The 24,965-nt window shown below is 42.4% G+C and overlaps 1 protein-coding gene across 1 annotated transcript in view; it reads right to left on the bottom strand.

Annotated features, from left to right (window-relative positions):
* The window catches only part of CALD1 (caldesmon 1), a 200,092-nt gene that overhangs the window by 108,228 nt on the left and 66,899 nt on the right, over positions 1-24,965 (bottom strand). The window contains exon 3 of the mRNA XM_023753542.1: positions 2,070-2,181. Within this exon, the coding sequence (XP_023609310.1) occupies positions 2,070-2,140 (71 nt within the window). The 5' untranslated portion in view covers positions 2,141-2,181. The remainder of the gene's footprint in view (positions 1-2,069; positions 2,182-24,965) is intronic.

Genomic DNA, 24,965 nt, shown 5'->3' on the forward strand with positions numbered 1-24,965 from the left:
CCCGCCGCCAGCCTGGTTGCCCACTCAGCCTGCTGCTCAGTTGTTTGGTTGTCCCTCACTAACCCCCCTGCTGGCCTGGTCACCCCACGCACCCTGTTTGGTCATCTGTTCAGTTGTTTCGGTTGTGATGGTTGCTTAGGCTTTTATATAGATAGATGGTAATCTCTCTCCTTTTCTGAACAAACATTGAAACTTTCTATCGCCAAAGGCCTGTAGGAAATCCCCACTTGTATGTAGTTTCTAGAGGAAATTAAACACTCCCTCCCATACTTATCGAAGAATGGAACCCATCCCAGTTTCCCAACTGGGACAATGCAGAGACCTTTCCAGCTCCTCAGACTTATATTCCTTGGAATTGTCTTTGAGTTTCTCCCTCTCCTGATTGGTTAGCTAATTCTCCTGCTATAAAGACTATCATATTCGATCTTTGTTTTCATATTTGCTGCCCTGAGTCAGACTCTCATTACTGTATGTTTAATACTAGCTCTTCAGTGCTGGTATCGCCATACTCTAGTCCATTGTAGATAACGTTTTCTAACATTTCATCACACACCGCTCCCCTGCCGAGTCTGTCTATTGCTCTTTGTGTGAAATAGAAACATCCAATAGGTGCAAGTACCACTTACTCTTCCCCAAGTACTCAACGATTTCTTGCACCAGGAGTCTTAGTTCCACCTCTGGGCTTTTGCTGGTGTGATTCCCTCACCTACATGGCTCCCTTCTCACTCTGTCTCCATCGTGGCTTTCTCCATGGCTTACCACTTTCCAGGAGCGCTGCCTGGCTAGTTTCATCACAGGATGAGGACTGCTTTTCCTTCTCCTGGAGCTCATGTTTAGTTCTGGCTATACTGATATTTTGTTTCTTACGTATTTAGCTAGTGCTACTGGTTAAAAAAGAATAATAACTACCATTTATAGAAGCCTCCTATGTGCCAGGGACTGAGAAGCCTCCTATGTGCCAGGGACTGAGCTAGGTCATTTATGAAGTTCCACAATCTTCACAAGCACACAAATAAGGCATTCATGCTCACACAGCTCAGAAGTGGCAGAGCTGGGATTTGAACCCACAGAGCCCAGGTACCATGCATGTATGTGCATAAGTACCATGCATGCATGTGCATAAACATTTCATGAACGGCAGCCTACTCTGACCAAGTTAATCAAAGGCAGTAATTTCACCTTCTTCTTTTGCATTCTCCAGACAAATAAGTAGAGCCTATGGACCCCAAAACTTTTTGTTATAGGTGTAAGCTCCAGTTTTCTCCTGCAGAATCCCTAAGGGATCACCTTATTACCACCTTTTCATTTGTGCACTGGAATTACTGTGAGGCAACATTGATTTGATTTTAAGATCATTGTTTAACATTTTTCTTCCTGCGAATGCCAACTCCGCTTTCTCTAAAGACCCTCTGGTTTAAGCCACTTTTAATGCCACTGTCCTTAGCTCTGAGGTCAAAAATTTAAAATATGCATTTATATTCCGTGCTTCACATGGCATTGTTTCATTTCCCCAACCTGCCCTTAAAGTCATCACAACAGAGGCCTCACACAAGGTAGCAGCTTCCAACTAGACTCAAAATCTGCACAGTAACATACCCACCGGCTACGAACCCATAATACACAGTTTCCTGCATTTACATGCTTTTCTAATAAGAATAAAAATGTGCCACAAGATCCAGCTGCTATTTACTGCCTTTACTTTTTTAAACCAAGGACTCCCATTTCCTGAATGCTTTCAATATTCAATATTTGTCATTTTTATGTCATTTTAACAGTATACCTGCTTCTGAAACTTTTCTCCACACATTGCCTTTGTCATTTAAAAATTCCACTCTGAAAGGCACTGAGTAAATGCAACTATTTGGTTCTTCTCCAGTCTCTCTTTTTCTTGATGTTTGTTTGTTTTTTAAGGCAGAATTTGGAGGACTAACGGGAAAACTTTCCATAACTACTGCTGCAAGCATTCTAGTGTGCCACACACTTGGCCCTTCAGCGTGATGATCTGTGAGGCCTGAAACCAACATTGGCAATAACACAATACAAAAATATTTTTTAACCTAGATCCTTACCTTTCTGCTTCCAGGCGCATCTCTTCCCGCTTTTGCCTCCTCAGTTCCCTGCGACGTTCAAAATCATCCATGGTGTGGTTTCAGGTTTAGGGAGACCAGATGATGTCTGGATCTACAGAGGAGGAGGCAGAATCAATATCATCGATGAGTCGGAGTTATTATCTCCCATGAATTGCTTTAGCCACCTCCACTGTTTTTTCATTCCCTCATTTTTTCTTTACTCTTAAGAAAAACACCTTAGAAGATGGATCCTGTAGCCACGGATCAATTTCTGACTCCCGAGCTGAGTCCTTTCTGTGTTAAATTCAGTCTCATTCATGAAACTATTTGAGGCAAATAAGTAAGATTCCAGGATTACAGTTAAAAAAAAAAAAAAAAAAAGACCTCAGGAGTCAGAGACGTTTTGAAGACTAGAAATATTGATGGGACCACTTAAGCAGTACTGAAAGGTTTTGTTCTTTGTGACTTGCTGAGCCACACACAGACAAAAGTTATGAAAGAGTGAACAAAGAGGAAAAGAAAGTTAGAGGGAAAACAGAAAAGTGGCAAGAAAGGGAACATGTAGGAACTAAGAGAAAAATAAAAGACAAATAAAATCATACGTCTACCCAGGCGTAATTTGCATATCCTAAAAGAATATTAGCATCAGAATGATGATAAAGACCGCAGCAATAATACCACGAATAAACATAACGCAGCAGCATTTTTTAAAAGCGGTTACGTTAGGATCAAGCTGTTTCCAGAGCTTAAAAGTCCCGGCTCCTGGTAACGCACGGTTTTATCCTCTCCTACCTCCTCTGTGATGGTTTTAATCCCAGAAAGATCCTCCCTTTCCAGCTCTTCAGCTGCGGAGCCCGCTTCCCCTGCGCTTCGGTGCCATGGAGTCAAGTATTCCAGAATTCCCCTGCAGCCCCCGAACCCAAAATGACTACCAGAAAAGGGGAAGCGGGCTCTTTTTGTCCTTGCTTTGTTTACAGAGCTGTCAGTGGTTAGTTAAACTCGGCCTGGAATCTGGCATTTAAGGCCTGCTTGAAGATTGTTTCCTGTGTGGAGCGGGAGGCCTCCACTTCCTCTGGAATCCTAGACTCTCTGCAGCACTCAGATCACAAAAAATATTTTCCAGCCTTTCTGTGCACATGAGACGAGCCATTTGCTCTGCGCAGGAAAATAAGGAGCCTCGCACAGCCTAGAGCCATCCCCGAGTGCAACTTGGTTGGAGGGAGCAAAACTTAGATTTTGAAGCCAAGTTGGTGCCCTTCTTAAATAAATTGTCAGGCTTTCTTCTTTCTTTTCAAGCATTCCTCTCCCCACCCCCACCCCCTTCAAAAACCCCACGCAAACAAAAACAAAACCTCAGCCAACAAAAACAAAACGATCCAATGTTTGGATGTTTCCCTTTTCTCCTCCCCCAGGGTATTACTTATACTGCTTATAAATCTTTTGGAAATTTGAATTCTGGTGTTTATTTGGGGCTTTTACATTGGAAGGTGTTTTTCTATCTTACTCCTACCGAAGGTACATTTCTAAAATGTTGCTTGATGTGGAGGAAAGGATCAATTTTCCTTTTTATAAAAAAAAAATTATTTCGTTAACCATAAAGAAACTTCTCTACATTTTCCAGCCTGGTCTCATCATAGGAATCAGAATGAAAAAAAAAAAAAAGTGAGTTGCGGGTCCCTGGGATGGGCTCCTGTTCTGGGCGCAGTGCAGTGAGAGTCAATGCTGCTCTTTCCTCTCTTCAATAAAGCCTTTTGTTGTCTACAAGCCACTTCTCAATAACTATAGCAACAGCAAACAGAAATGGGGAAAGAGGCCTGTCTGGAGGCAAACAATTTAACTTTTCTTAATTTATCCAAGTAGCTTGAAGAGCATCCTCTGAGCCTCCGCTCCTCCCTATCTGAGCTAAGCAGTCGGCCAGCCCTTTGGGAGCCACAGGGGTTCCGCTTCTCTGCCGGTACCTCCAGGGGAGGTGCTAATGGGCAGGGGAAGAAGGAGTCCGAGCCAGGAAGAGGCACGGGTGGCGTCTTGGAGGACTCCAAGGGGAGGGAGACTGACCAACCTCCTGTGGGCACTTCGGCTGGGCAGCTCCCTGGCTTTCTACTCGCACAAATTCTCTTTCTCCTCCCCATCCTTTTCTTCCCACTCCTCACCTTTCATTACTTACTTAAGTATCATTTTTCTTTTCCAATCAGAGAAAAATTCTATTCCTATCTAATTATTTACTCATTTAAATGCTGCTGATTATATATGTGGGGCACTTCAGGGGTAGGGAGAGAAAGAGAGAGAGAGAGAGAGAGAGAGAGAGAGAGAGAGAGAGAAGGAGAGAGTCAGTCTACATAGACAAGTGCCTTTCTGTGTTACCCTTTGTAGACATGTGGTGAGTCTATCTGAGGGAGAGGAGACAGCACATCTGGGTACCATGTGATGTGACTCTCCATTGGAGTGTGTGTACGTGTGTGTGTGTGTGTGTGTACGTGTGTGTGTGTGTGTGTGTGTGTATGTGTGTGTGCGTGTGCATGCGCAGGTGAAAATGGTTCTTGGTTGGTCTCACACCAGCATGGAGTTGAAGATCTTTCTTAATCCTCACACCCTATATCGCAGAACTTCTGAACTTTGCTGGCATGTTCTTATATGAGGTGAGCCACGTCTGGGTAGAATTGTGAGTGACTTCCCCACCCCTCCCTCTTCTGAGAGCAGTAGCTTCCATGTCCCCAGCTAGTAATCTCTCATTTCCTCCCCCAACCCCAGTCAAGGCCGAATTCCTTCCAGCAACATTGATTAGGAAACAGATTCTCAACCAATGAAGTGATAAAATGTCAAGGCAGAGAGATTCTTTAAACTGTGGCGCTCCTGAGTGTCACGAATGGACAGGAGCAGCCTGAAAGAGACATGCCAATGAATGGGACAGATGGGTTCTTGAAAAGTTTTATGAAAAGCTAGATTTTTGTGCTGGGGGGATTGTAGTCATGCTACTGAAAGAATTCTGATGCGACTTCTTTTGTAAAGGGGAAAAAGCACTTTACAAAGGCAAATGAACCATTACCTATTGATATATCTGTCTTTTCATTATGGGTTCTCAAATATGGGATTCTCTTAAAACAGGGCACACCAGCCCTGGCCATTTTTGCTCAGTGGATAGAACTTTGGCCTGTGGACTGAAGGATCCTAGATTCAATTCTAGTCAAGGGCATGTGTGGGAGGCAACCAATTGACATGTCTCTCTCACAGCAATGTTTTTCTCTCCCTGTCTCTCCCACTCCCTTCCACTCTCTCTAAAAAGCAATGGAAAAATATCCTCAGGTGAGGATTAACAACAACAACAACCAGGGCACACCCAGGCTGCCATAATCTATACTAATAATAGCCTAGGGCTGTCACGACCTAAATGACCAGATGGATGACAGGTCACCAGGAAGTGCATGGAGCACCTCTCAGTCCTTCCCCTGCGGTCCACGGGCTCCTATCACAGCAAGGCTGGCGGCAGGCGGGTGGGTGGGGCGGGACGGGGATCAGGCCTGAATATAGGCCTGGAGAGAGAGGCAGGTCCTGATCAGCAGCTGCTGCGGAGGCTATGGATCAGGCCCAGAGATAGGCCTGGAGAGAAAGGCAGGGCCTGATCCACAGCCATTGAGGAGACTGTAGATCAGGCCCGGAGATAGGTCCGAGAGAGAGAGAGAGAGAGAGAGAGAGAGAGAGAGAGAGAGAGACAGCTGGAATTCCCAGAAGAGTCAATGGCTGCCTAGGAGGCGGAGCTTTTGATGCTGACTGGCATAGAAACTGACCAATCAGAACCTAATCTGGGTGAACTGCAAAGGCAGGACCTAAGGTGGGGGCTGAGGAGGGGTTTTAAGGGCAACAGCTGTTTGGTGTAAGGTGTAAGAAAGTGGTTCAATTTTTTAATAACTGGTTTGGCAGTATAGTGCATATGGCTGGCTATCAGTCCAGATATAGAGATTATGTATTTTTGTCTGCAAAGAGCATCTCCTCCTGCTGAAAAAGGCCCCCCCCCCATTTAAGCAATCCTATCCTATATAATGTATCTATACTAATAAAAGGGTAATATGCTAATTAGACCGGGGTCAACTGACCCATCTTCCAGACGTCCGACTTCCTTCCGGACAAAACCATGGTGGTGGGGGCCAAGACAGAGGCAGTTAGAGGGGATCGGGCTGGCAGGGAAGGGCAGTTGGGAGCGAGATCAGGCCGGCAGGGGGTTAGGGGCAATCAGGCCAGCAGGGGAGGGCAGTTGGGGGTGAGATCAGGCCAGCAGGGAAGGGCAGTTGGGGGTGAGATCAGGCCAGCAGGTGAGGGCAGTTGGGGGTGAGATCAGGCCGGCAAAGGAGGGCAGTTAGGGTGATCAGGCAGGCAGAGGCAGTTAGGGGCAATCAGGCCAGCAGGGGAGAGCAGTTAGGGGCAACCAGGCAGGCAAGGGAGAGCAGTTGGGGGTGATCAGGCAGGCAGACAGGGAGATTAGGGGCGATCAGGTAGGCAGGCAGAAGGGTTAGGGGCAATCAGGCAGGCAGGCAGAGTGGTTAGGAACGATCAGACAGGCAGGCAGGTGAGCGGTTCGGAGCCAGTGGTCCCAGATTGTGAGAGGGATGTCCGATTGGAGAGGGTGCAGGCTGGACTGAGGGACCCCCCTGCCCCCCCTGTGCATGAATTTCATGCACCGGGCCTCTAGTTATTAAGTCAGTGTTACAGTTTTCAAATCACTTAAACACGCTGTCCTTCCTTTTGGTAATGACACTGTAAGTACTCAGTTATTAGGGGGAGAATCATGTGGTGAAAACTAAGTCTTATCTACCCTCAAATTATCGTAAACTGAATGGTGAGTGGGTGGGGGAAAAGTCTTTGGGGACAGTACCAATATTGGTCTTGAAATACATCAAGAATAAAACCTGTAGTCACAGGGACTTTGAATAAGTTAATTGAGTTCTAAAATAACTAACATTTATTGAACATGTACTATGTGCTGGGACTTTTTAAAAACTTCTATTTAAATCAATTAATTTTATTTCTTAGAGTAGATTTAGGCTTTAAAAAATATGAACAAAAAGTACCAAGTTCCCGTATATTCCCTTTCCGTCACCTCTGCCTACAATTTCTTCCATACTTGCATTGAATTGTGTACTCCCAGTTAGGGTAGAAATCCTGACTCCCAGTATCTCCAAATGTGACCTTATTTGGAAATAGAGTCTTTGCACATGTAGTCAAGTTAAGATGAGGTATGGGCTCTAATCCCATATGACTGGGATAGCCCCTCCATTTATTCATCCTTCCCTTCCTCCCCCACCCCAACCTGTGGCAACCATTGATCTTGTCATTGTTTCTATATCTTTGCCTTTTCCAGAATGGCATATACTGATAGTTGGAATCATACAGCATGTAGCCGTTTCAGACTGTTTTTTTTTTCACTCAGCAATATGCATTTACGTTTCCTCCTTTTTTTTTTTTTGTGGCTTGATAGCTTGCTGAGACATTTTAAAATATGTAATCTTATTTTATCTATATAATAAACCTGTGAGGTAGCTATTATAATCCCTATTTTACAGTATGTGCTCTTAACCATGATAATATTCTTGGACTAAGCCACTATTCCTTTTGGGAATTGTTTTTCCTTTCAAGGAATAAGTAAGAGCGCTACAGGGAATTCCTGAGAATATTATTGCCAGTGATCTCTGGATTAATTCATTCAATCATATAAATTCGGGTATGAAGTGATCTTTAAAATTACCCATGCCTCTTTAATTCCAAACCCATATGGAAATCATAAAATTATCATGTCTCAGAAGCATTAATTAAATTAAACCTTGCAGATATGTATTAAGCCCTTATAATTTTATTGTTACTTCTTTTTTCTTTATTGATTAAGGTATTACATATGTGTCCTTACCCCCCATTGCCCGCCCCCATTGTTACTTTTTTGTAAGATTCATAGATTAGGATGGCCATATCCTGGAGAGCATCCTTGCATACTTTTTTTTGAGATGTTAAGAGTTTTTTCTCTTGGATTGCACCTTCCTCAATACATGCCTTTCTCCTCTGACCCACTATACCCTCATTCACAACATAACAATTTCTCTGTTATTGCAAGGAACTCTAGTCTTTCAACACTCCTAACCATTATTAGACAGATCCTTTCTGACTATTCATTGTACTGTGTCTACTATAAATTGCATGGTCCAACTACCTCAATGAAACCTCACGACAATATTTATACCTTCAATATTCAATGACTATTTACTGAACATTTATGATGTACTGGGTTCTGCTCTAGACACTGGGGATTCAACAGTGAACAAGACTGAAAAGGTCCCTGCCTATCTGGAACTTATAGTTCAGACTTTCTTGCTTCTTTAAGCTTCTACCAGGCCTATCAGACACATCTCCCACCTTGGGCCACACCCATCACTGGCTTTTTGTGTTTTGTTCATGAGATTTGGGGGCTTGGGAAGGAAATTCAGGGACCATGTTTTGTCTCTCCTAAAGGTCTGAGCTAGTTTTAGTTGGGTCATCACTGTAACTCAGTGATGCTTCTTTTCATACTACACATACTGAGTAATTTCTGGGTGTAACATACTCCATCAGATTCCCCAACCTCTGCTCTTCAAATTATCTTCACTCACCCCAAATACTTCCATTGTCCTCCTCTACAAATCCCTGGCAATCAATGACCTGGACTCAGAGTTAGGAGACCTACTGACCCTCTTTAAGCTTTTCTTCTCTGGAAAATGAGATGATTGGACCAGATGATGCCCAAGGTTTCATTCGACCCCATGTAATAGCATGGGTCTATACCTACTCTCTAATCCAGCAAAGATGGTTGCATCAAACAGGGCATGTCCATGTTTCTTCCTTTTCAGGCCTAAATGCTTTGATATCTAAGTGCAGTCTTTTCTAATTTGCTGATTTAGAAAGCATTAACCTTCTTTCAAGCAGATCATCCCATGGCATTCCAGGTAAAAGTATTTTATTGCCTCTCAAATGTGTCATATAATTTTTCACCTCTGTGCTTTCATTATTAACTAGAGGCCTGATGCATGAAAATTCATGCAAGAGTAGGTCTTCCTTCCCCCAGCTGCCAGCACCAGCTTCCCTCCGACACCCGGGACCCAGGCTTCCCTCCTCCAGCCGCCAGCAGGCACTCAGGACTTGGACTGGCTTCCCTCCGGCCCTGGCTTTGTCAGGAAGGATGTCTGGTCTAATTAGCATATTACCCTTTTATTATTATAGATACTATTCCAGCCACGGGAATGGGCTCCCTATTGTCTTCACTGTTCATGAATTTTTGGCTCAGATTCACTTCCTTCATGATGCCTTTTCTGAGGACTCCAGCTTGGAAGTGATAGCTCCCTCCTTGAACATCTATCATTCATTTTGTTAATTAATAAGATAGTGCCTTGCCATAGCTCCTCAATTACTCTAGCTGGTACTTAAATATTTTATTGATATTTTACTTTCTACATGCTTTGTTCCTAAGTCCATTTATGAATAGATTCAGTCTTTAAAAAAATCTTTTCACTATTGAAACATGATAGGCACTCAGGAATTAAAGCTGATTTGAACCATTAGACTTTTATTATAGATTTTATCATTCTGAGTATAAAAAATGTAACTCAAGCTGATTCATCTCGGTATTTTATTGATTGATCAGTGTTTACAAAAAGAATTAAAGACCTTGGTAATAGATTAAATATGACTCGCAAAGTTGAATAAACCCACATTTGCAGTAGTTACACAGTAAATCTGGCAGTGTTTTCTTTCTGACTGTAGAAAATGAACTTTTGTCCTTTAAAAAAAATTCAATTTATCAACCTGCTTTGCTCTTTTCTGAACCAAATGGTTCATTTGGGACTCAAAAACCAAATAAACACATGGATTCTAACATATAGTTTGGACTTAACTTGAGCTCAACCTTCACCATCTTGTTCCAAAAGTCTGTGCTACTTTAAAAAAAATACATGAAATCACCAAGGCACATCTGTGAAGTCCAGCAACACAGAAATAAGAGTGAATGAGATCAACCTGAGGAACTCTGCCTTCTCCAGTTGTTTCTTTTCTCTAATCGGTGGAATCTAGAACACAAAGCCCTACTAAAAACTAAAAGGTGATGCCCTGTTTCTTCTTTCTTTCCCTGCTCAGCCTTTTATCATTACCTTTTCTCTATTTATATTTTCCATTTGTAAAACATCAGAACTGACAGACTTATGTTACTAAAACCAATGTCTGTGTGCCTTGTTTGTCCTATTTAGTGAACACTTCAGGCATTTTAATTTTGTAATATGTTTTTTATTGATTTCAAAAAGAGGAAGGAAGAGGGAGAGAGATAGAAACATCAATGATGAGAGAGAATCATTGATCTGCTGCCTCCCGTACACCCCCTACTGGGCATCAAGCCTGCAATCCAGGCATGTGCCCCTACCAGGAATCAAACCGTAACTTCCTGGTTCATGGGTTAATGCTCAACCACTGAGCAACACTGGGCAGGCAATACTTCAGGCATTTTAGATTTGTAAAATGATGGTGTTTATATATACTGACTTCAACACTTGGGAAGACAACACATTTAGAAATTGTAGTTGCATCTTAAAATTTTATCACAAATACTACAACCTTATTCAGAGCACTTTATATTATTCAAAACACCATGGCTATCATTGTTTGGGCCTCCCACGTAAGAAAAATAGATATATCTCCATTTAAAGAAAGGTGACTAAGACATACAGAACTTCGGCATCAGCTCCTTAACTACAGCCAATCGGTGGAAAACCAGGATCGCTATTTGGACTGGTCTCTAAATCAACTGAAGGGTTTTCCTAGACGAGGGAGGAGAAATGACAATTTGAAACACAGTTCCTTCTGTGCCCTTTTAACGAGTTAAAAATACTTTTCCCTGGCAAAGTCAAGGAGAATTAGAGTGAAAGACACGGGTTAATACCAAATCAGAATAGACATGTGGCCACTGCTGCTCTCTTGGACCCTAGAGAAGAGCAAAAGGCATAGAGGTAAACCTTCAGGCAAAAATGGAGATTTCCCAACCTGTGTCTGTGTGAGAAAAAACCACACACGTAGCTTTGCTAAAAATAAATAAATAAAAGGTATAAATGTGCTTTTAAAGGTATGCCTGATAACAGAGGCTAGTTCTGATGTGGTGAGGCTGGTTGTCCTGGCCCCACCAGAATTCTCTGACAATGGGTAGGGCTGCTGAGACAGTGTGAACCCCTATTACTGGAAATAGGTAGAGGTGAAATGACCGTCTGTTTAGGACTGTAGTGAAAGATATTTTTAAGATTCTATTGATGTGCTGTCCAATCAGTAGCCTCTAGTCACACGAAGCAATTTAAATTAAAATTAATTAAAATAAAATAAAATTAGAAGTTCAGTCCCTCAGCTTCGTTAGTCCATTTCAAGTGCTCTATGGTCATGTGTGTGTAGTGGCTTCCATAGAAGACAGTACAGAGAACATTTATGTCATTACAAAGAGTTCGGTTGGATAGTCCTGCTATAAGGCTTGATTGTACTGTGTGAAGTAATGTTATGTAGTTCAGAGGCATGAAGGTCTGTTTTCAAAGACCTTACAATCTCCTCGAAAAGCTGGAATAAAATGTGTGGTGTGGCACAGGTCAGCATCTCACAGCATGGATGTGATCATCTAATACCATCATTAGTAACCTATCTCTTTTCCTGTTGAGGGTCAATCTCGCTGTGACTGGGCACTGGCTACTAAGACAGTGAAATGTCTGGCAAATGCAAAAGAAGTTCAGAGCCTGTCTGAAGAGAGATCACGCTTCAAGTTGCATAGTAAGGCCTAAGAGTGGTTTATTTGGAACAAAAAATCAGTGGCCAGAGGTCTTTATCAATCATAAACATGGTACAGGGATTGTCATATTTTACATAATAGCAATTATGCTTGTGCATGACCCTTGGGCCTTTCTGGTCTACTCAGCTGTAAGTACCTATGAGTCTGCTTTTTGTGATTGGTTTTTTAACTAACCCTTCCAATTAGTGATTAAAAATAAGATCCAGAGCCTTAGTCAGCTGTCTTGTTAATACAAGATTATGGCAAGGTGAGGGAGCTTAGATGGCCGAATGCAAATCCATTTACACTGTTGGAAACAATTCAAAGGTATGTCCTGAAGGTACTTTGTCACATGAAGGATATGTTATTATTGACCAGGGACTAATTACTCCCTAGTGAAATTTTTTCAATATCTATTCATCATGGTCATCAAATGCATTTATTGTGCTCTGGTATCATGAAGCAAGTTAGAGACAATCTTCTAGGACTTTATAATCTAAGATGAAAAGCTTTGAAACAAAACCAAGAGACATTATCCATTATGTTCTTTGGACATAATAGATACATAATTTAAACATATATATTTACACAGCAGTCAAATAATAAATTGAAAAGCACCTAGACTGCTTCCTTTTTGTTTTCACATGAATCATTTAGGTGGTCGTTTCAGCAGTTTGTTAGTTTGGGGATTCCTGGACTATTCTTCATGTAAGGAATGGCTCACAGTATAGACTTAAGACTATGTGACATGAGTTTGCCCTGATACCCACATTATACTTCGGCTGCAATACTTAGTCTGTGGCTTGTATTTTAATTACTAAGGACATAGCTGTCTTTCCTAGAAGATTGTAATCCTTCAAAGATCTGACTGTTATATCTTACTAGAGGCCTGTTGCACAAAAAGATTCGTGCAATAGGCTTTCCCTTCCCCTGGCTGCTGGCACCGGTTTTCCTCCGGCACCCGGGACCCAGGCCTTCGCTCCAGCCGGAGCCGCCTTCAAGCCTTCGCTGCCCCGCCCGGCCGCCCCGGGTCGGGTTGCACACGGGATGCCCACCGCCCTGGGTCGCAGATAGCAGGCACAGATGGCGGCAGGGCAGGTGGGATGGCGCTGTCCTACCCTGCCTGCAGTATGCAAATTAGCCACCATCTTTGTTGGCGGTTAATTTGCATATCACACTGATTAGCCAATGGGAGGCGCAGCGAAGGTATGGTCAATTACCATGTTTGTCTATTAGTAGATAGGATAGTCAGCATTGGTTCACATTTATCGAATGGAAATGGATTCCAGGGCAGTCCTTATTCAATGGACTTAACCGGTAAACAGACAAACTCTGCTAACACATGATCAAAATGCCACGTCTCCATCTGAGCTCTTAGTAACCTTGGGGACGGTGGCGGTTCATTATGGAGCTCCATTTTATGTAGTGATTTGGAATTGCTGTTTTCCTCTAGTGCAGTAGTCGGCAAACTCATTAGTCAACAGAGCCAAATATCAGTACAACGATTGAAATTTCTTTTGAGAGCCAAATTTTTTAAACTTAAACTATATAGGTAGGTACATTGTTATTAACTTAATTAGGGTACTCCTAAGGCTTAGGAAGAGCCACACTCAAGGGGCCAAAAAGCCGCATGTGGCTCGAGAGCCGTTGTTTGCCAACCACGGCTCTAGTGGGAAAGAGCCTTGTCCTAGAAAGACATTCTGATTTCAGGAAGAAGGGTATTAGGCATTACTGACGGGGGGAATATGTTTGTTCTGGGACATTCAAAGAGAAAGAAGGACAAAGCAGACATATGATGAATAAGAAACTGAAAGAATCAGGGTTGATCTGAAACACCCCAAATTTCCCAGGCCTTTGGAGATTCCTTGCCACTCCTCCATCATAATTAGAAAATACTGACATTCAGAGCTGATTTAAATGCTTCCATCAGTCTCAAAAGAAGTGTTGCCTGATTTGGCTCCCTAACCATGCTCAGTAATTAGAAACAGAAGGCCCTGTTCTGGATGTTTGCTTGGGAACCTACCCTTCCCAGGCCGTGTCACTACCCATTGGCTATAGGACTTTTATCTTTTCTCACCATCTCTCTCAGGAGCCCAAGCCCAGGTCACAGGAAGAGTATGGGGCCATGGGCATTCCTGGAAAAACTGGAGACCTTCGGCGCCACTTCAGACTTGAAAATACGAGAAAGAAACTCATTTTGCCTACCCACTGCTTGCCGAAGCTCTATGAATCTGTATTATATTTGAAAGGCAGATAGTTCAAGTATGGTAAGATACATAATCAAATCAAAAGAGACAAAAAGGGGGATCTTTGTGACAACAGGCTTGAAATGGCATCCTTGTTTGTTTCTGAGAACAAGAAAGCTGTTCTGATGGCTGAGGCTAGAGTTCCTCACACTCTTGCTGGAAAACCATGACCTTGAAAAATCTAGGATTAGAATACAATCTAAGAAGCAGCAGCAGCAGCAGCAACAGCAGCAGCATTTTACTTCTGACAAAATCCACAAAGAAAACAGAAAAATACTGTAATCAAGGACTTCAGCAGTCACCTAGCCTGTCAAATTAAAACATGTGGCAACCACCTGTTAAGCATCTTGAGAAAAATGTCACCTTCTTGTTTTTCTACCTGACCTAAAATCTCTTTGGAGCACATTTGCATTTCCCAATTTTTCACACTTAAACAATGCTGTCCACACTATGTATAAAGATGACTAAGCAATTTTGCATTAAGTAACCAAAGTGAGTTCTGCCAATTTTAGAATAATTAAGTTTCTGCAGTCTAATATAAACAGTTCCAAGAACTAAATGTGGCCTACCAAAAGTATATATTACAAGTAGTCAACGCGGTGGCCAGCTGGCAGGCAGATCAACCTATTAAAGTAGAATTGTTCAGAATTCAGAGTATTATTTTTCTTTTCTCTCATTATTTTTTCTGCATCCAACTTTGTTTCTTTGGGAATGTTTTCAAGTATACAAAGCAAGAAACTATTGTGGAATAGCACCTCCTGTAAACTAATGAGCATTTCTCTAGAGAGCCTTTGGAACTCACAAATCATTCCCATTTCAAACCCGTCTACACAGGCAGCCAGAGCAAAAATGGAGCAAGTGAATCTAGTTTGTTCCCACTCAAGATGAAATGTTTGTATTTTGTGTGACCTCCAAAAAGGTCTATAGGGACCACTAGACAAATGAATGTACACATTAAGCCATTTGCCCTCCCCGCTGGCACCCCAAACATCTTTCCGACCAGAGATCCTTGCACTGCCTTTACTGGCTGGTTTGGTGGGCCAAAATTTAGCTAATATGGCTGAAGCTATAGGTTTAATTCCACTAGCAATTAGTTAACTATTTGAGAGAAAATAAATCATAAATTTCCACGTGTTATGGCAGATATGGCCTGACAACTTTGAGAACATAGAGATGGTTAGACCAACCCACCCCACCATGACCTTTGGTAGAGTGTATGGTCAAATGAATGTATGTCATCACACAAAAGGCCCCTGTATATTCAAGTGCATGATAAGCCCTGTTGTTCTCCTCGTTGTGTTTAAACTCATATATAGTTAAGAGTGGTTAAGGCTCTACAACCATGAACACTTGGTTGTTTCATAATGAAAACTTCATTAAAAACATTCAACAAGTGTTTTGAAGTACCACTCATGTAGCAGGCACATTGTTTGGTGGGGCACATAAGTTGTGGCTACGACTACCCTGCCCTTATCATGCTGGTAGTCTGACGGTGGAGACAGGTGACAAATAACATACACATTGGGATAAGGGTTACATAAGGAAAAACATAAACTGCAATGAGAGAGAATGACAGGAATGACCTAATAGTTTTGGGGGGGGGGCTAGAATAAGACATAGGTAGTAATAGCTTTCAGGAATGATATGAACACACATACAGATGTGCATTCACACAGGGAGCATGAAGACCAGAGTTTGTACTCATTAAGCAAATACAGATCGACTCTGTTATGTGCCAGACACTCACTCTTCTAGGTGCTGATAAATCAAACTCCTCTCCACTCTTCTCTCCTAAAGAAGTGGGTGAGGAGTGAAGTAGTCAGACAGGTTTGCGGGATGGCGAACTATTCTCACCCCTTCTTTCCCACCTCAGGTCCCATGTGAGTAATATAAAAGTAATGATTTATCAGTTGCTGTCGGCTGGAATTTATACTGACAGCGAATTCACGTTAGGCATTATCTTCACGTAGCTCAAGTAGGAGGCAGAGTGGGGCATCTTTCTAGAAGCCATCCAGCGCAGGGACCTTCTGACAGTACAAGCATGCTTCTCACCCACCATCAAGCAGAAATTTGCTGATTTAAGCGAAGCTGGTCCACTTATTTTTTCAAACTTTGGTTCATGATTCCAAGAAACAAATAGTCCACAATAAATCTCCCCCAGTGGCAGAACATCTCCCAACCAGCTCTTCCACTTTGAATGCCGCAAACAGACCTTTTATTTGTTGACACACAGCCTCTGGACATTCATGAAAACAAGATGTTCCCTTGCTGCTTTTTAAGTTAAACAGATTTAAGTCAGGGTCTCAGCTGAATTTCAAAAACAGATGTTAAACAGTAGAAGGGCTGAACTGACCCCAGCAATGAGAGGCTATTTCACTTGAACTTGAATATTCTTTCTTAGTAGGAGAAGCGATCAAAGAAGCTTTAAACTGGAATCAGGAACAACCCAAGGTTTACTACTGTGTCCATTTAGTGACTGCCTTGTGGGTCTGGGAAGCTATTGGGCATCTGGGACTCTTGGTTTGGTTTTAGAGAAGAAGGATGATCTTTCTTCCACATGCCACCATCCTGTTTCTCAGTAGACCTCAGAGGTCCTCCATGGACTAGCTCCACCACTGTATCCATCACCTGGTTCCTCTCCTTACCCCACCCTCACATGCGAACACAAGCCAGGACAATTCCTTCGTCCTGCAATAATCTAGCCCTCATTTCTGCCTCTGGGCCTTTGTTCCTGCTTCCTCTCTTCTGTAATCCAAAGTGCCCTCCACTCCTGCAAATCCCATCTATTTTTCTAGGGTCTAACTCAGTCCTACCTTTATTCTAGACCCATCCTCTCTTTCAACTGCAACATTGCTATTGCTGTTCTTTTTGGTGATACATACTATATGGCTTTTTTATTCAAATGTTCAGAACATCTCCTCCAGAGCAAATCTGAAGCTACTCAGTGTCAGGGCCTACATCTCCTTTGCTACCCCCTCGCAGTGTTGGGTTATTTGCTGCGCCTCTATAGACACATGGAAATATTGACTGAGTTGAACTTACTGAAAAGCTTCTGGCATGAGAATCCAAGTTCCAAATAATGCCACAGCTGTGACATCAGTGCTGGTTGTCTTATGTTTCTGTTTTGTTCTGGGCACATTATTGAACGGTACTTGCTGGCCTCCTTGTGGTCAGCTGGGGCCAAGTGACTAGTCCTGGCCAATGAACTGTGAACAGAAGTGTCATATCACTTCTGGGACAGACCATTAATTGTTGGTGTGAGACCCTTCAGAGATTTCTTCTCCCTACCGCAGCGAGCAGCAATATCCCCAGATAGCAGCTTTCAGCTGAGGTGCCCAAGTAAAGATGACAACAATATGGACTCGAGACCCTTGCCTATCCAGGGTTAGAGAGAAAGCGTGAGTGACAAACCTTTTTTGTTTAAGTCACTGAGCTTCTGAGTTGCTCCTGACCCCAGCATGATCTTGCTTGTCATGACCGATATAGCCTCAGTCAACTCGGTCCATGATGAATATGATCTTCTGACATTAGGTAGCACACATCTCTGTTTCAAACAGGTTCTTATTCAAGTTATCCATTTTTTATTTCACTTTTGTGACTTTCAGTATAGATACAGGGATGGGTAGGTCAATTGGAACACTGCAGGCAGGGCCTCAGGGAGTGAAAGTGGCTCACATGGCACCTCCTTGTTGGCACCATCTCCCTGCTCCCGATATAGGGGCCGTAACTGTGGGCATCTTCTCACGTGTTCATTCCTTTACACCAGGGATGACAAGTTCAAATGCTTTCAAGGACCAAAGTGGTCAATATTTGGGGAGTGGTGGCCTATGGGGAAATGAAGAATGTGTGCATCCCTAAGAGCATTCAACTACAAATTTAAAAAAATCTATGCTGGGCAAAGGAAGCACATTTGCAGGTCAATGTGGGCCTTAGGCTGCAGGTCTGTGACCCCTGGTCTAGGGAGTCCTTCATTAATGGCTGATCATGGGTCGGGCCAGGCACTGTGCAGGGTTGCAAGGGTGAACTCACGGTGAACACATATCGGGTTACAGTCCAGATGGAGAAGTTTACTTATTCATGCAATGGTAATGTAGCATTTACTATTTACTAAGCCCACTCCTAACAGCTTTATGAATATCGTTTTAAATCTTTATAACAATCTTTTTAAAAATATATATTTCTTTATTGATTTAAGAGAGGAAGGGAGAGGGAGGAAGAAATAGAAACATCAATGATGAAAGAGAATCATTGATTGGGCTGCCTTCCGCTCGGCCCCTACTGGGGATCAAGCCCGAAACTCAGGCATGTGCCCTTGGCTGGAATCGAACCCGGGACCTTTCAGTCCGTAGGCCAATGCTCTATCTACTGAGCCAAAACGGCTAGGGCTATAACAATCTTATTGTTTCCATTTTATAGATAAAAAGACTGAGGCCCTGAGAAGGCGAGTGTTTGCTCAAGATCACAGATCTAGTAAATGGTAGAGCTAGAATTTACATCCAGGCAGCCTGGCCCCCAGAGTCTGTGCTTCTAATCACAGTCCTATGCTCCATCTCACAAGACCTGCAAATGCATAATACAGGGCAGATTGTGGCTAGAAGCGCAAGGATGAAATGATCGTGGTCGCCTGGAAGGATTTCTGCTCCTCTACTAATGCCCCTTCCTAAGAGGGTTTGGCCTGCTCCATGTTAGGGTGAGTACATATTTGATGTTTAGAAATGAAGTAAAAATTAGTGTTCTGTTTATGTCCACTTGTGCTTTGGCAAACTGAGTTATTATTTCATTTAAGTGGGTTTTGCTTTAGAAAACCAGTTGAATTGATTCTAAAACCTTAAAAAAATCAATTTAATCAATTTACACTTCACAGTGTTAACCAAGTCTTTGTTTTACTTATTTAATTACCTATAGACATTATGCTGAATCATCTATCTGTTTGTGTCCGTCTCAGGGCAGACCCAGGTTTTGTGGGACCTGAAGATGACTTGGGAGGCCTTCTTTAAGAAAGAGAACACACTGTGAAATGTAAAAAGTTAGGCAGCAGGAATCTGTCCAAGGGAAAGGCCTTATGGCTCAAGCTCCATTGGATTCATAGCAAATCCACTTTGAGTCTCTCACCTTTGATTCTTATGAGCATTCCATAAAACTATCACAGCACCCTTACTTTGACTTTAATTTTCAATTACTTCAAAACTACAGTTATATCTCCCCTTTAAAAAATGTTTCATGAAAACCAGAATTTAGAAAACCTAGCATCAGGGGCAATTATGCATCATTCTTCAAAGCTATTTTCAGAAAAGTAGAATTACAGATATAGCCAGTGCATTTGCAGTGTTTTGCCTACAAACCACATAATTAAGTATGATAGGTAGATGAGGGGGCAGAGAAATTTAAAATATTATGACTCTTTGCCAAGATGAGGCCAATGAAAAACAAATAAAAGTATCAAAAATCACAATTTACGTCAATGAATGCATTATTGGATTCACCAAATTTTCCATTGCATTGAACAAAACAAGAGTCCATTTGATAGGAGAGCATGAAGGAACACTAGAATTGCTAATGCAGCCCAGACCTAATATAGCACCTGGGTTGGAGAAGGTCCAATTCAATACAGGGTGAATAAATTAATGAGTGGCTGAATATATGTTTGAAGAACAAGAAAAAAGACAGATGGTGCTAATAGTGGTTCCAAGTCTCCCCGACAACCCTAACTTACAACTGCATCTTTTATTTCTAAACCATTAGCAAGCAATCTGGGGGAGGCAGTTAGATGTGTCCCCAGAGTCTCTCATTGTAACAAATGTCTTTATGTTTATAAAGTTTGTAAGTCTGTGATGGAATCAGATTCACAGTCACGGGCATAACATACATATGAGTGGAATTCTTTGAAGAACTGGGAGAAAATGCTTTTAGAAGCACTCCTTCCTTCCGCTCCCCACCCCTCACCCTACCCCACCCCTGCATCTCTGGATATGATCAACACACTTTTTCCCAAACTCAGGATGCTCCACTTCATGGTATATCATTTTGGGTCATTAAATAACAGGACTCAATATTAATGTTGGCCTTTTCCATCCCTCTTGAACAAAGTGTGTTCAGCCAAAAATATTAAACTAGTCAACCGCTCTTTTCCCCTGTCAGAGAAACAGCCAGCATCCTGAAATCACAGTTCATTTGTACCACAGGGGCGTGAATATTCAGACTCCATTTGTCTCCAGCTCTTAAAGGCTGGTGTTAGAGTGAATGATAGACATTTTGTTTTGAATTAGCAAAAAGGAGGAGGAAAAAAAACCCCTAAGAAATAAGTTTGGCCTAAAATATCTATTTCAGGGAATGCAGCTCTGCCATCTCCTCTAGTAAATGTTAATTGAAAAAATCTAGATTTAATTTGACATTAAGTTGGACCTGGGATAGGGAGAATAGTGGGGAGGAAAACGTCTCAGATTTTCCCCCTACCCGGATTGAGTGCTTGTTCTACTGCATCCCACCGGAGGTCTGTTGCACGGAATAGTGCAAGATGTTCACAACTCCGTTTTGTTGAACATCCCAAAGCAGAGCTTGGAAGCAGTTGAGTCTGTGTCTTTTAACTGTACAAACTCTTCACGGTGGGAACCTTGGATAAGACTTGATAGTTTGGGTTGAAAACTATACAGCACAACCATTCTGTCCCTCTTTACGGAACACTCGTGCTTATTGGAACTAAAGGCTGGAAGTTCTAGAACTTCGCCTGTTTTCCTCCCTGCTATCTTTGACTCCCACCTGGCGTGTCCACAAACTCTCTCTCTCCATCAGTAGCCATGCTAGGCAGGGATGTGTGCTTTCATGGAGGTGCCTCTTAACCCTTTGAGTGCCAACCAATAGCCTAGGAACTATGCTAAAATTGCCAAGGCATTTTTGCTGATTTTACCGCAGTTTAGGAAAAAAATTATGAATCGCAAATAAATGAAGTTACATATTCAAAAACTTAAGGAAACCTTTACTACATTTGTTTTCTGCACTTAGGTGAATCTGTCAATAAAGAGTGAATTACTAGCATCTAATAGTGACACTGCAGGAGGAGCGCGATAGCGCTCCCGGCACTCTAGGGGTTAAGGCCAGGTGTAATTCCCTGGCCAGGAAAATGCCATCATTTGGCCAAAGTTTAAAAATCGGTATGTGGTGACGCTGGAATGTCCTCTTACCCTCTTTACTATGAAGGTCTCCGGAATGTCAGGAAACCTTAGGAATCCACCGTGTTCCTCATGTCCTCTCAATCCCTCAAATGAGCCCATTGTATATTTTCCTCCTTTGGCCTCATGACAAAAATCTGAAAGCAGTGCACTTGGGGTAAGACTCTTAAGGAAGTAGTGCAGTGGTTCTCAACCTTCCTAATGCCGTGACCCTTTAATACAGTTCCTCATGTTGTGGTGACCCCCAACCATAAGATTATTTTCGTTGCTACTTCATAACTGTAATTTTGCTACTGTAAACAATATGTAATTATATATGTGTTTTCCAATGGTCTTAGGCAACCCCTGTGAAAGGGCCATTCGACCCCCAAAGGGGTCGAGACCCACAGGTTGAGAACCGCTGAAGTAGTGGATTCAAGGCTTTCTCACCTATGAGCTTTGTTCTACAACCACAATCAGAAACTCATAGAAAAGACTCCTAGTGTGAGAAAGACCCCTTTCTATCTTATTCTAACAAGTGTTGGCCCACTTGCACTAAACAGAAGACCCAACACTTTGTCAAGGGTGTCCAGGGAGGCTTGTTCAGCAAAACTCAAGGAAAAGGGAAGAAAAAAAACCTTCTCTTTCCACTCCATCTGGAGTTTCAAGGGACTCCAACAATATTGGCCCATAGTGATTATAAAAATCTCCCATTTATGCTGTTCTAAAACAAGGGCAAAGCCTCACACAACTCAAAACACTTCTTTTAAATGTTCATAGGAAAATTATCTTTCTCTCCAAGTCCTTTAGCTGGCTGAAATTAATGAAACACAGTCGGGAGGCACCTATGCTGGCCACTGGCCACCATTCATTTGGAACACCCCACCTAGGCCATTCATAGATTGCAGAACTGTTTTCTCTTGACTTCAAAATTTCTCCTTTCTCCTTATATGCTGGAAGCCGACCCACCCTTGCTGCTTGACGCAGTCGCTGCAGGGATGTTTCAAGGGACCTGGCGTATATGGCATACTGTTCTTAATATGTTTGCTCCCACTCTTAACGCTATGTGTTTTAAACAGGACCACCTCTCTGAGAAAGGTTGTTTCCCCAGGTGAGGATTTTTATCAGTAAAACCCCTTAACTAAGTGCCAGGCGGGTAGTTACAAACAATCACGCTTAAACTACATAATCTTTACTTAGAATAACCTCCTTAGGACAATAGAGTAACCTTGGAATGGAGATAAGAAACCTTTGGAATAGAATGGATAGGATTAAGATCAAATAGTATAAATATAGATGTAAAAGGACAATAAAGGGAGGAACCTGGCTAAGAAGAACCTCGTCATGATGATCACCTGAACTCGGCCTCCGTGTCTTTCCTTCCTCGCCGACTCCGTCCACACCTTGGGGAACCCCTGGACCTGTTGGGGCTGGACCCCAACACTTATACTAGTAGGTAAATAAGAACTTGCATAAAAATCACTGATGCAGGTGTCATTGACATTTTGGGTAGCTATGAGAAAACTGGCATCTTTTTCCTGGCTACTCAAATAACACCAAAAGGAAAGTAGAGAAGGAGGTACCTGAAAGAGCTGATATCTCCAAGTTCATTATTTAAAAAATGGGTGGGGTTATGCCAACAAGGAGGAGGAAGCTTCTAGACCTCTGATAGCCTCTTTTGCTAACAATCAGATAATCCAAAGGAAGATCAAAGGTTTCTGCTGCTAACGAAAGAGAACTAAAGGAGAGAGAAAAAGAAAAAAAAAAGAAAAGAAAGGAGAGAACTTAAAGGAAAAGAGATAACACTTTAGAAAATAAAAGAGGAACAAATATCTTTTCCCTTTTTACTTGCATCACTGGAAGGAGAAAAAATTAGGGAAATTCAGTGCTGGGGTAAACATGACCCCAATAGATGGTGGAGCCCAGAGAGAAGTTTGTTATGGCTGTCATGACCCATGGCCCATCTATACTCACTAGCCCCCATTCTGGCCATGCTGTGAACCCTAAAATATTTCCAATGCTTCTTCTAAAGCACATGTGGTGCAGAGAGACTAGCAGGGACCAATGAACTAAGGAGGGAGTTCAGGGAGCAAAAGAGGTACATTCCTCCCAACTTGCCTCTTTACTGTCTGGATAAGACAATATTCCATGGCACCTGACTCTGAAAAGGACCTGCCTTCTGTCTTTTGGACATTAAAGGGCTAGTCCTGGGCCTCTCCCACAGTCCAGTATGGTCAGTTCTCATTGGCTGGTGAAGAAAATGGTCCCAAAGGAAGGTATTGATGTGTGAGACTCCTGGAGAGGAAGCTGGGGAGCCAAACACATGCTCATGAGTGGAGTTAGCTAGAAGGGTAGGGTAAGCTCCCAGAATGGTTTGAGGCATATCCCACAGAAGTGAGGAAAGGAGAAGGAATAAAACAGGACCAAGACATTAGAGGAGAGAGAAATAGATAGACACATACATTAGAAGTAGCCTGAAGATTTCTTTCTCCTGCCCTAGCTGGTTTGGCTCAGTGGATAGTGTGTCAGCCTTCAGACTGAAGAATCCTGAGTTTGATTCCAGTCAAGGGCACATGCCTGGGTTTCAGACTCGATCCCCAGTAGGGGGCATGCAGAAGGCAGCCGATCAATGACTCTCTTGTCATTGATGTTTCTATCTCTCTCTCCCTCTCCCTTCCTCTCTGAAATCAATAAAAAAATAAAAATAAAAATAAAAAATAAGATTTCTTTCTTCTGTCATTTAGCAGTGAAACTTCTTACGTACAATTTTTGGTGGCATTTTTTAAACCACAGCTGTTCTCCCTCCACATATTCTCTCTGGGTGGCCTCACCCACTGTCACGATTTTAATTCCTAAGTATAGGTCCTGACTGTGAACATCTCTGTCTCTAGTTCTCACCTGAACTTCAGACTTGCATATCTCTTATGTTCTATACATATGTCCTTGGATGTCCCTTCAAACTCAGTGAGTCTCAGTGAAAACTCACTGCTCTTCCCTCTTGGTTCCCAAACAGTCTCCTCAAGGAAAATGACCTTCTCTGGGCAAATTCCTGCTATTTTCTGTCTCTTGCCTACCTCTCTGAGGAGAGCAGTAATTCTCCTGCCATCAGTTAATCAAGTTTCTTTCAGCCCCCTCTAGCCTTGACCTTGACTATTTCTACCTGTTGTGGGGACAGAAGGGTGGCAAGTGAAGGGAAAGCACCACTAATAATCACTTAGAGATAGTCTTAAAGCAAATAAATTGTAGTTCAAAGGCTTCATCTAATCCATTCATTTATTCATTCAGTTAGTTAGTCGTTTAATAAATATCATTAAATGTCTATTGTATACCAACCTTCTTCTGGTGCTCTGAGAAATGTAAAAGGCATACTCTTCAATTTCAAAAATTATGAAATGTCGATGGGAAATGACAGCTTTACATACAAAGGACTATACCAAACTGCAGAAAAGACAAATGCTCTGAGAGTGATATAAATGCTAAGGGAGTTCAGATGAGGAGAATTAGAGAGAGGTCCATGTGCAATAAGCTACACATCAGCATACTCGTGAAAGAATGATGATGGGGTGTTATGGACTGAACTGTGTTCCTCCCAGATCCACATGTTGAAGTCTTAATCCCTAGCAGCTGAGAACAGGACTGTATTTGGAGATCAGGTCTTCAAAGAAGTGATTATGTTAAAATTAGGTAATTGGGCTGGGCCCTCACC

Source organism: Myotis lucifugus, unplaced genomic scaffold, assembly GCF_000147115.1.
Source record: "Myotis lucifugus unplaced genomic scaffold, Myoluc2.0 scaffold_46, whole genome shotgun sequence".
In the NCBI taxonomy this organism is placed as follows: Eukaryota; Metazoa; Chordata; class Mammalia; order Chiroptera; family Vespertilionidae; genus Myotis; species Myotis lucifugus.